Consider the following 12,127-nt stretch of genomic DNA (forward strand, 5'->3'; position numbering starts at 1 on the left):
GTGTGTGTGTGTGTGTGTGTGTGTGTGTGTGTGTGTGTGTGTGTGTGTGTGTGTGTGTGTGTGTGTGTGTGTCTCCAATTATACAATTAGTGAGGAATGTAGGGCAGCAGCGGCGCAGTGCTGCTCGCCGAGCCCGGACAGCGCCTCACCTCGCTCGCCTCACATACACAAATATCGAAAAGGACGGTGGGAGACGTTCCTCGAGTTTCAGTCGAGCCACCGCCAGCGGCTGTAGCAGGAACTGAAAGCAAAGGTCAAAGGTGGAAATGGGTCGAAAAGTCCACAGTTTCAGCACGAGTGTGTGTGTGAGTGTGTGTGTGTGTGAGTGTGTGTGTGAGTGTGTGTGTGTGTGTGTGAGTGTGTGTGTGAGTGTGTGTGTGAGTGTGAGTGACCTCTTGGTGTTGTGGATGTTGCTTCCTCCCAGCACGATCCGGACTCCAGGTGTGCTGCGGTTCAGATTGTAAACAGTCAGAGCTTCTTCATACGTGGCCCCTCCGATCATAAACACCAGGATGTCCTGAGGCCTGAAACAGATCCACAGGTGTGAATCACGTCAGCACCTCTTCTCTGTGTCTGAGTCTCTCAGGTGAGTGCTACCTGTCTCTGAGGCTGCTCGCTCCCAGGTAAGGAAACTGGCTGTCCTTGAGTCGCCCTTTGATCATCTGGTCCAGCGTGTCGTGAAGCAGAGGCTGATGCTGAGTGTACACGTTCTCCACACCCTGACAACACACACACACACACACACACACACACACACACACACACACACACACACACACACACACACAATAGAAAAAAAAAGCCACAGTCTAAACCTGATTCATAAAATAACTGACGACATTTAACACGAACCGTTTGTGCTGAAGAGGTTCTGTGTGTTTGTTTGTACCTTTAGTCCTTTGAAAAACTGTTTGGTGATGGAGACCGCGTCTGTGGGTGTGATGAGGTCACTTCCTCTGATTCTCTTCCCACCGTACTCCACCGCAGCCTGAACCATCTGAACGAAGAGAAGGGAAAGCATGAGCTTTACTGCTCTCACAAAACACGGCCCTCATCTTTTCAGCCATCACGCTCAGCCAGGTTTTTAATCAGCACTGTGCATGAAAAAGCACGTTTTTAACCTCCACACGCCACAGACACACTCTGTGTTTGAATGCTTCAGAAAGCACGGACTCCTGGGCTGACTTATTATCAGAGCAAGTAATGCAAACCACACAGCAACGTATCGGTACGGATACGATGGAATATCTCGAGGTTTTGTCTCTGCCTGTCGGGGTCTTTGAACTTGAACTTTCCTTGAGAACAACCCTCAGCCTCATCCCTGTGCATATCTGTCTGCCCCAGGCTAACCATGTGTCATTTACACCCAAGGTTTTAGCACAGGTCTACATTTTAATCATCATCTTTACATAGAAACCAGCGAGTCAAGTCATGCTAACACCTAACTCAACTAAACCTTGTTAATCTGTTTTTTTAATGGACATTAAACTTTATTGTAACAGCTGTGAAAATAGCAACACTGGACGTGTTAGTCGAGCTGTGGACCCCCCAGTAGTCCCAGTTCAATTAAAAAGGAGGGGAGGGCTACTGCGCAGTACAGCCACGAAAGCCGTGTGAATGGCCCAACATCCTGTGTGCGAGTTATGTGTTGTATGACGGTGTGTGTGTGTGTGTGCGAGCACCCAGGCCCCCCCCCCACCTACACACCTACTCTCCGCCCCCGAGGGAAGCAGTCAGACGTGTCATTGTGAAGACGTTTCAGCATATTCGTGTCCAGATGTTTGGATCTGGATTGATGGAAAGATTTTGCTCCTACGTTACAGTTGGGAGGAAAACTGGCTCATCAATTTCAAAAAATAGCTTAGACATTGTTGTTAACCCTCGGGGGGCACAGACATTTCAACATTTTGTTCCCCAAGTAGGTATTTCTCCATTCAGCTGATTGTAGTTAAAGTTTTCCTGTATTATCGCTTGCAGCTGCTGATATTCTCGAAATTTACAACTTCTTTAAATGAAATAAACATCTTGTATTTTTTATCCCTTTTCATGCCACAATGATCTGATTGTTCCCAATGGCTGTTAGTTTACCTGGGATAAGTAAGCACCTACCAGGCGGTCAGCGGGTGTTTATGGCTTTTAAAGCAGTTATGATGCTTAATACTGGAGCTTATGAAGGGCAGAGGAGAGATTTTTGCTTGAACACATAATGCTTGTTCTATGATCAACCAGGTCTGAGAGCCTGGTGGAAACATTTATACCTGGATATCCGATGTTACCTGACTGCTGGTGGTATTTACAACTCAGAGACAGAACATCTGACATGGATGAGAACTTATAAGTGTGATCGTCTTTATATTGAGGTTCGTGAGTTCCTAAGGAAACACATCGTCAGCATAATGAACTCCTTTAACATCCACGTTTGGTCAGATTGCTGCCACTAGTGGCTCGATAAAAATGACAGGAAGTGAGGGAGAAAGCAGACAGGCCTGTCTAACGCCCCTCTGTAGACAGACGCTTTGTCAAGTACGAGCCTTTATCCTAGCACGAGCGTTTGGAGAGCTGTCTGTTACCCTGCGGTGACGCTCAGACACTCCTCTTCTGCTCAGCTCGTCCATCAGAGATGACAGGATGCTGCTGCTGTGGCGCTCGTACCTCAGAGCGTAGAGCATGACGAGGCGCACGGCGTCCAGCTCAGACACGCGTGGATTTTGCAGCAGTCGCCGCACATTCTGAAAGAAGATATTGTGTTATGGCCCAAACAAGCAGGAAAGGAAGACAGGAAGTCAACACAACGCATCCAGAATGACCTTCATTTATGACACATTCAAAAAACCCGTGAAGCTCAGGAGGACGGAACAGCTGACATTTACCTGCTGAGCGCTCGAGTGGTCATTCTGACAGGCCAACTCCTGCTCCACCTCCGACACCTCCATCAGCTGCCGCTCCGACACTAGTCGGGACAGCTCGCCCACCACCGTCACATGTTTGGACACGGTCCCCGACATCTTCTTAAACTGGGGGTAGTTATCTACAAATGCCTACAGTGGGTGACAAAGGACACAAATCATCAACATTTTTTACAAAGCATCACATAATTAAAACATTCGAACATTCCACAAATACAAGAAAAAATAAATGTAAAAGTTTTCCTTCCATCCATTTTCTGCTCCAGGTCCAGCAGTTTGAGCACAGAAGCCCAGGCCTTCCTGGGTCTGGCCTGAGCCCTCTTCCCAGGGACACGCCCAACATTCAGTTTAATTATATTTTATTTATAAAGCGTCAAATTACAAAAGCAACAGTCGCCTCAGGGCACTTTATACTGTAAGGTAGACCCTACAATATCACATAGAGAGAAAAACCCAACAATCATATGACCCCCTATGAGCAACACTTCGGCAACGTTGGGAAGGAAAAACGGACACTCATAAGCTCATCCAGCGTTCCCTGACCAGGATGAAAAGCACATTGCTCCCCCTGAATCCAAGGTTCGGCTAACAGATGGGCTCTCCTCTCCATCACCCTGGCATAGAGGCTGAGGAGTGTGATCCCGCTAAAGCGGGACGGTTCTCCCATTCCAAGGGAACTCTCCCTGCTCTATTCCGGCCCATTTGTCAGCCAATCAACATCCAGCAGCTCACGTCATCTGATTCCAACAACCAGCAGTCAGGAGGGCTGCAGGGAGCGCATCTCGGGTGAGGGAAAACTGCTCTGCTGTCTGACTTCTGTGCACAGACGGACACATCTGTGGTCCATAAAACCAGATTTAGGGACCTCGGGTCACATCTCATCCACCCTGTTGGCCCTGACTGGATAACTTTTTAAATACGTCAACCTCAGCGACTCACTGGGTGATGAGTACAAATAAAAGTCTTAAACACAGGAGACTCCAAATCACAAGTTAGGAAATGCACGTTTCTGGGCCACGCCCCAACAACGCGATCTTTAAGCCTTACGGTTGTTATCCATTCAATTTCATCCGTCCAACCATCCTCTTCTGAATGTCTTGATGCTCAATCATCCAGGTAAGTAAATCTCCAAAAGTTGATTCTGTTCTGGACGTAGCGTTTGTGGGAGAAACGTTTCGTCATCATCAGGTGACGTCTTCAGTCTCAGCTGACTGTTGGTCTCGTACGACGTTACATCTCTCTTCACTTGCATCCCAGTCACAGAAGCGTTGGAGGTAGTCCGTAAGAGACTACAGGATCACCGTCAGCATCGACCAAGTGTGTTTGAACTGTGTCTTCATTCCACCTACTTCACATGCAAGGGTCAGTTCTACAGGCAGAAACATGGGTGTGCCATGGGCTCCCCAGTTTCACCCATCGTGGCCAATTTGTACATGGAAGAAGTGGAAAAGAGGGCTTTGCTATCCTACCCTGGAACACCACCAAGCCATTGGTTCAGGTATGTGGATGACACCTGGGTGAAAATCCAATCTCAGGACGTTCCACAATTCACAGATCACATTAACTCATCAAATTCATCAGGGAGGATATGAAAAGTGGCAGGTTAGCCTTCTTAGACTGTGAGATTTCCATCAGGGCTTTGATCAGTGGCCATGAGAATTTGCATAATTACGATGAAGGACCTGACCTCCCAGCCCATTGTTCCTTCAGTGGCTGGTTTCAGTCATTATGCAGATGCACTGTTTCTAAGATTGAAACCTGCAGTCAGCTGAGACTGAAGACGTCACCTGATGATGACGAAACGTTTCTCCCACAAAACGCTGCGTCCAGATGAACAGAGTCAACTTTTGGAGATCCTCTTCTGAAGCAGAGTCACGGTGGGTAAGCAGGTTCTTACAGACATCCTCCCCCCGCCTCACACTTTCCCTCCTGGGAGCTACGAGGCCTTCTGAGGCTAGTCAAGGGGTTTTTGTGTCTACCCTGGGATCTCCTCCCTGTGCCCAGAACGCCTCCAACGGACGGTGCCATGGAGGCATCCTAATCAGATACCCAAACCACCTCAGCTGGCTCCTTTTAACACACAAGAGTTACTCGATCTGTAAGGCTGAGCTCAGCAACCCTGCACAGGAACCTCATTTCAGCTGCCTTTCAGATTTCATGACCACAGCTGAGGGCTGGAATGTAGGCGGACTGGTAAATCAAGAACTTTGGCCACCTCTCTCTTCACCACGACAGTCCGATACAACGCCCACATTCCTGCTGACACCAACTTGCTGGCCCGATTCACACTCCACCTCCCCATCATTTCAACTCTCTTGCTTGTGGCGACCTCCATCCTCCAATCCAGAGGGAGCATTCCAACATTTTTCAGCAGTTGCTATGACGGGGAAATTAACTACAGAGGCCAAACCAGTTGTGTATCAGGCTGTAAACATGATTATTTCTGCATTTTAACACAGGAGTCTAAGGGGACTGACTCCCTGCTGAAGCCTCTGGACTGCAGAGGAACTCACATTTCCAGCGCTGGGGTCGATGTTCGTGTAGTAAAACCTTTAAACTTGTATCAGTAAACAAGCTGAGCCCCGGCTGGAGCCTGACCTTCATGTCTGAGATGGACTCCAGCTTCTGTTGTCCTTTTGGCTTTTTCTTTTGGAAATCCTCCATCAGGTTCTTTATGTTGGTGCCAATCTCTCCAAAGTTCAGGTACAGGTTCTAACGAGGAGACGAGAGAGCGAGGTTAGTGACTGCTAGGACTCGTTTCTGCTCTGAGAGTTACCATTGTAACCTGGACTGAAGGGGCAGCTGAAACATCACATTTTTAAAGTCTGCTAGAAACCTACCAACATGACGAGCGCAGCTTGTTTCTGTCACTCGTTTCAATCCTATTAACGCTGAGCACAGATGCTGACAGATGTGAGCAGATGTGCTGCTGTGTGAGACTCACGTTGGCGTAGAACTCGTCATTCTCAGCTGACAGGACCACCTCTCTCAGGTCTTTGCTGATCCCGGGCACTCTGGACAGGTCGATCCTGTTGTTGTTGAGGCCAAGCAGCTCGTGGACCATCGCCTGGTATGTCCACTGCAACACAGCGAAAGCTCGTAAACACGCACACGTGTGAAAGATGACAGAATTATTAAAAGTGCAAAATGATGTCACAGAGGACAGCGAGCGGTCACCTGATTGAGCAACGGCGTGATGGCATCGTCGCTGCGGTCCAGGATAAGCAGCAGAGGAGGAACTTCAGTCTTCCTGAAGTCAAACAGCTCGTACTCCTTCGTGATGATTTGCTGACAACAAACAAATAAAATACTGAGTAGTACTTTTATTCTTCAGAGTATTACTTGAGTAAAAGTGTTAACAGCTTGAGGCTCAAGTGCTTAAACCCAAGTGCTCAGGTTACAGCACAGAGCTGACATCATCTTTGACCAGCCAACAGGACACTCGGTGCTAAAATAACCTGTAGTGGCATTAAAAGCACTTTTCAGTGAGTGTGTGATGACGTGTGTGATGATGTTGCTGTGGAAACCTTGACGCTCTCCGCGAGCCGCTTGGACATGTCTGAGGACAACTGGTAGCGGATCATCGGACATTTCTTCAGAGCAAGCAGGACGGAGGTCAGTCCCTGAGTGCAGCGTGCCAACATAGAGGGTTCCCAGCTCCGCCCCTAAAACACACACAGGTGATGTGAATGCAGCATGTGGAGCTTTTTAGGGCGGAGCTCTGACAGCTGAGGTCCATGTGGTTCTTACCCGAGTGACTCCCTGCAGGTTCAGAGAGAACAGGTGAGGATTCACAGCGATGAAGTCTCCGTAGAACTCCTGCAGACACACACACACACACACACACACAGTAAGCTATACTTCTGCTACTTTGGTTTTGATGATGTCACTCAGGTGTGTAAACGGTTAGGACTGTGTTCACAGCAAACATGGCGCCGAGTTTGTCCTCGTGATGCTCACGTGGGCAGGACGACAGCTTGCCAGGACATCCTATGAATTCTCAGACCTCGGCACAGTTTTGTTCTGTGTCTGCTTTAAAATTAAATTTGATCAAACAGCTCGGCCCGACCAAACCGCCATAGTAAGCTCCTCCTCCATTTGTGACTGTCAGCATCTCACCTGACACTTGGAGAAATGATGATGTAGCACTGATGGTCATGCAGGCCAAGCTGGATGTTAATAGCAAGGAATTCTTTCATATTACATACATAACCGTAGCATGTTGGGCTACATGTTACTGATGTCATCAAATGAAGGCGTCACAGAGGAACACTTTCAGCTCTAGTCAACTTAAACTCTGATTATAAACAAGTATTTGTTGTATTATTAGAGGAAATGTTTAATCAGTGAAATAATGATCTGTCCAAAGCTTGAAGGTTTCCACATGTCAGACGTGAATCACGGTTAACTGGATCCAGCCTAAAAATCACAAACGTGCCACCGTTACCCAAATCACTACGTTCACTGATGAGATGGAAACACCAACAGCTGTTTTTCTGCTCCTGATCTCACGCTCAGTTGCTCCTTTGACTCAAACCTCATAATTAGTTGAAAAGAACAACCCGACAGAGCAAACGGTCGAGCTCACAGGATTCATGCTGGTTAATGAAACTGAAACAATGAGAAGATGACACAAAGATTTAACCCTGCAGCATCAGCTGACCTCTCTCTGCAACAAGGAGGTGAAGACAGAAAAAGACCCTGGACTAATATTATTATATTAATGTTGTTAAGATGTATTTTGGCAGAGTCAAGTTCAGCTAAGAATGAGCCGCCATGACTGACAGAGAGATCTTACATCATGTAGAAATATTAAACCCCCACGCTTCCTCGGAGGTCCTGACACTCACCTGGACTTCAGCCACCACTTCCTGTTCATCAGCCTCAGCCAAGGCCTTGATCTCACTCTTACTGATCACGTTGCTAAAGTCTGAAACACACACACAGACACACACACACACACACACAGACACAGAGCAGTCAGTTGATGGACTTCAGGTACAAACAAACTTCTGCCCCAAACCAAACTCCAGAGAAGAAATCTCTGATATCTGTTCAGCTGACCAGTCCACAGCTGTAAGTGGAAGATACCTCACATTTGATGACAGTGTCACCCTGTTTAATCAGACTGGCGTCGTTAAAAGCAGCAGGATTCGCTTTTAGCAGCCCCTCTTCAATGTGTATAACGAATTTTCTGATAAGATCGCTGATCTCTAGGATTCTGCAGCAAAGTTGTGTATCTTAGCTTCCGAACTATGTTTGAACTGTCCGAGGACGACGAGTGTCAAACCAGCAACCCTGTTCTCCTCTCACTCCAGCCCTAACTGTCACTGTGGAAACTTACAGATGAAGTAGACGCTGTACTTGGGCCTCCTCAGCTCCTGGATCAGGTGCTCCACATTCTCCTGCAGCAAGCACACAAACACACAGTTGCAGATGGTGTTACCTCACACACAGACACACACAGAGTTACTCAGAGGGCGGTTTGTACCTTGGTGGGCCGCAAGAAGCAGATGGCTTTAAGGTGCTTCATGTTATCCCTGTTCTGAGAGTCAATCCGCTCAAACAGGTAAACCTCCTTCTGCAGGATCTCAGACTGAGTGTACACCACGCTCACTATACTGGTCTGAACACACACACACACACACACACACACACACACACACACACACACACACACACAGTAACGTTGCTGTAAACACTGCTGAGCACCAGCACCGCTAACAGTCCTGGGTCGGTCCTCACCGTCTCCTTGTCCATGAGCAGCACCTTCATCCCGGGCCCGCTGATCTCGATCATCTTGGAGATGTACTGCTTCACCGCGAGCGTCACATTCATGATGGCGACACTCAGAGACCACAAACAAAAACAAATAAACAAAGAGCAGCGGCTGCAGAGAGGGTTTTTTCGTCTCTTTACCTGCGGAGCTGCTATAACAACACTGGAGCAAACTTCCTTCCGGGTCCCTGACGTCACGTGCCGCACGCACTCTGCTTGCGTCATCGGGTTCTGAGAGATTTTTCTAAACTGTTAATAATAATAATAATAACAATAGTAATAATAATAATAATAATTTATTTGTCCTTCTTGTTCCATTGTACTATATATTGTTGCTTTTGTTTGCCATGTATGTCTACTATTTAGGCTGAACTGGAATGACTGGCTGTTCATTTTGCAATTTCAATAAAGTTTGGAAAAAAAAAACTGTTAATAATAATAATAATAATAACAATAGTAATAATAATAATAATGCACGTTGATATTGCCTTTTAGGCTGACGTAGAATAACATCCTTCAGTCAGAATTTTAAAATGGAAAAACGTAAATTACACAATTCCACTCGTGAAATGCTTTATTTATACCAAAAACAACAACAACAAATACTAGTCTTCGTTAACATGTATATTATTTGCATGTAAATATATATGTAAATATATTTACTGATTTCTTTTTACATTTTGTTGGTTGTTGTGTTAGAAATCGCCACACCATCCTAACACTTTGGAAAGCTGGAAAGTTTAGGTAGGTAGATTCCGGAGCTGTTACATTAGAGCCTTTGATGGTCGCCGTTCATGTCTTTAATCAGAGTTTATAGACTCTGTAAATAAAAACAGTCCCAAACTGATTAATTCTGTGTTGCTAATAATTAGCTTAGCATTAGCATGCCAAAGATAAGAAGCATGCCACAACTGTTAGCGTGCCGACATAGCGCTGAACTCTACTTAAACTGGCAGAGTGTGGTGCTTAAACTGAGCGTATTTATCGTCGATAAGCAAAAACATCCGGTTACGAGGAAGAAAACATTTAATAAGCCACATATCAAAACAGCTGCTGTGAGCCCCACGGAGAGGTATCACTCCGCTCCGTCTGAATGTAGTCCCGTAACAGCAGCGCAAACGGGAGGTTGTTGGCGGAGGGATACGGTTGTGCTGGCAGGAGCAAACGACATCTCCAACGTGTATGTGAAGACCACACATTATTCATTTTATTCCTAAAAGAAAAGCACACTGTTCACAGGCGGAATTTTAACGGAATATATAATTGTTTTGCACATTAAATGTCCGGATAAGGTAAGCGTCTGGTTGGTATACTTTTTCAATGGATGTCATCCAGAGTTATTGAAGTCTCTGAGTTAGCAGCTCGGCTAGTTAGCATAGTTAGCTCAATGCTAAGCTGCAGTGTGGAGAGACTGTAGGGAAAGATAATGGTGTATAGATTTGTTTTTATCACTCAACTTTTAGTAGTTAGAAATCAGTAAGTGACACGTTGTTGAGCTTTAGCATGCTAAGCTGCAGCTGTGGTTACTGAATGTGTTTTAATTGAGTTTTGAAACTTGCTCATGAACTAAATGTATTAACGTTTTTTAAGCTCTGTTGCTTCTAATAGAGTTTAAGGTCACCTATAACAACTTTGAGCTACTCCCTTTATCAGCTACTAATGAAATCTTTGTTGTTGAAAATAAAATATTAATACGAGCTCCTTATTGATGAAGTTGGCACTGCTAACTTTGAGATAGCCACTAGCAGAATGCTCATACAGAGCAGCTGACATATTTATGAATGAAAAAGGTTCAGATCTGTGTAGAGCTGCAACACTAAACTCGTTGAGCTTTGAATTAGCTTTTTAAAATTAGTTTTTGAAGATTTAAGCCAGAAGGAAATAATTTTAGTTTGAGATTTCCTTTTTTTGTTCAAAAATAACATTGGTATAATTAGCCACATGCTCTTTGTTAGGAACCCCTGTGAAATGCTTTTATAAAGCTTATTTTGACTGATGTCCTGTTTGAATTGCAGAGTTGATTTATTAGACTGTATTAAAAAGGAGGTCTCTATAGATAATTTCCCTGTTCAGAACAACTGTACCTGGTGAATGTTTTTATAACTCACCTGTTCAAATTGGATTAATGCTTAATATTTGCATTTTTTAGAGGCATGTTTGGCCGATGGGTGCACACTGACGGAGGTGGTTCTAGCTGCTAGCTGGAGCCTCTAGTTTTTGTGCAGGTTTGTCTCACAGGTGTGTCCTTCCAGCAGGCAAGGAGATGACGACAGAGGTGGAGAGGCCAGCAGGAGGCACAGCTGACCAGGAGATGAAATGTAATGAAGAGGAGGAAGAGGTCCTGCAAGAAAAGGATGATGAAGGTTAAAAAAAAAAACCCCAAACAAACAATTCTTTACAATGAAATGAATTCAGCATATGCAGGTTATCCTTCCATTATCTCAATTCACTTAACTAACGGCCGTGTCTAAGAATCTGTATTTATTAATGATGCTCATCAGGGAAGCGCAAAGATTTTAGAGGCTGCTTAAAAACTTTACACCCTCCTACTCTTTCTGCAGAGGTCCGAAGGACCAGCAATGATGACATTTTATTCCATGACGTAAATTAGTCTTTATATATGTAGCGTCTCATGTCCCCTTTAAATGACGAGTAAGTCTCGCACCAATTGTGATGATTAGTCCACTAATGTGGCACCACGGACGCGGCCTTCACCCAAAAGCCAAAAGCTTTGGAATTTAACATCAGTAAGGCCTTCAGATCAAATAGACCAAATACGATTGAGTCTATAGGATTTCAGTAGGAAGCTGTTAGCATTTGGGTAAAGTTCAGCACCTGATAAAAGCAAAGTGACCGTAGAGTTTCCTCTTAAATTCAAATTGGCTGATTGTTGTGATCAGACAGTCAGCTGATTAAGTGTGTGTGTCGTGTTCAGGTCTGCAGGAGGACGCTGACCCCCCACCAGTCCATATCATCCCTCTCCCAGTCCAGCCTAATGCAGAGAACAGCTGCGGGCCCCTCACAGACAGCAGCGCAATGGAGGTACTGGTTGATTTTTGATTATAGATCGACTGCTGGTTGTTGATTATAGATCATCTGCAACATTTCAAACATGTGATGTGTTCAGTCTGCAGGTGCTTCTCTAAGCTTCAGGGTCAACGGTCAGCTGGTCCCCCTGCTGCCTGGAGGTCAGTCCCAAACACTTTCAAGTAGAAGTACTTCATTAATATCTTTGTTCATACTAGAGATGGACCGATCCGATATTACGTATCGGTATCGGTCCGATACTGACCTAAATTACTGGATCGGATATCAGAGAGAAATAAAAGATGTAATCCGATCCATTAAATATCACACAAGCACCTCACAAAACCTGCGACACGGCGTAACTCTGCTCATAACCGCAGCACGTCGCAGCAGTGTGCTCACGTGATAGAGCGGCT

At 45.5% G+C, this 12,127-nt stretch overlaps 2 protein-coding genes across 5 annotated transcripts in view; one reads left to right on the forward strand and one right to left on the reverse strand.

Moving 5' to 3' along the window:
* Window positions 1-8,897, reverse strand: part of vps45 (vacuolar protein sorting 45 homolog) — a 19,380-nt gene extending 10,483 nt beyond the window's left edge. The window contains exons 1-14 of the mRNA XM_005944966.3: window positions 8,652-8,897; window positions 8,398-8,532; window positions 8,251-8,311; window positions 7,757-7,836; window positions 6,657-6,725; window positions 6,434-6,571; window positions 6,084-6,194; window positions 5,851-5,985; window positions 5,505-5,618; window positions 2,871-3,038; window positions 2,571-2,729; window positions 890-997; window positions 598-719; window positions 393-524 (exon numbers count right to left, since the gene is read on the reverse strand). Of these exons, the coding sequence (XP_005945028.2) occupies window positions 393-524; window positions 598-719; window positions 890-997; window positions 2,571-2,729; window positions 2,871-3,038; window positions 5,505-5,618; window positions 5,851-5,985; window positions 6,084-6,194; window positions 6,434-6,571; window positions 6,657-6,725; window positions 7,757-7,836; window positions 8,251-8,311; window positions 8,398-8,532; window positions 8,652-8,744 (1,625 nt within the window). The 5' untranslated portion in view covers window positions 8,745-8,897. The remainder of the gene's footprint in view (window positions 1-392; window positions 525-597; window positions 720-889; window positions 998-2,570; window positions 2,730-2,870; window positions 3,039-5,504; window positions 5,619-5,850; window positions 5,986-6,083; window positions 6,195-6,433; window positions 6,572-6,656; window positions 6,726-7,756; window positions 7,837-8,250; window positions 8,312-8,397; window positions 8,533-8,651) is intronic.
* Window positions 8,898-9,562: 665 nt separating this feature from the next.
* Window positions 9,563-12,127, forward strand: part of pogza (pogo transposable element derived with ZNF domain a) — a 47,156-nt gene continuing 44,591 nt past the window's right edge. The window contains exons 1-4 of one of the 4 annotated variants that reach the window (XM_042212984.1): window positions 9,563-9,976; window positions 10,937-11,047; window positions 11,620-11,726; window positions 11,812-11,872. In XM_042212984.1, coding sequence (XP_042068918.1) covers window positions 10,948-11,047; window positions 11,620-11,726; window positions 11,812-11,872 — 268 coding nt within the window. In that variant the 5' untranslated portion in view covers window positions 9,563-9,976; window positions 10,937-10,947. The remainder of the gene's footprint in view (window positions 9,977-10,936; window positions 11,048-11,619; window positions 11,727-11,811; window positions 11,873-12,127) is intronic. The other 3 variants (XM_042212983.1, XM_042212986.1, XM_042212985.1) reach the window with 3 other exon arrangements.

Source organism: Haplochromis burtoni, unplaced genomic scaffold (assembly GCF_018398535.1).
Source record: "Haplochromis burtoni strain Fernald_Lab_line unplaced genomic scaffold, NCSU_Asbu1 Contig_404, whole genome shotgun sequence".
NCBI classification, from domain to species: domain Eukaryota; kingdom Metazoa; phylum Chordata; class Actinopteri; order Cichliformes; family Cichlidae; genus Haplochromis; species Haplochromis burtoni.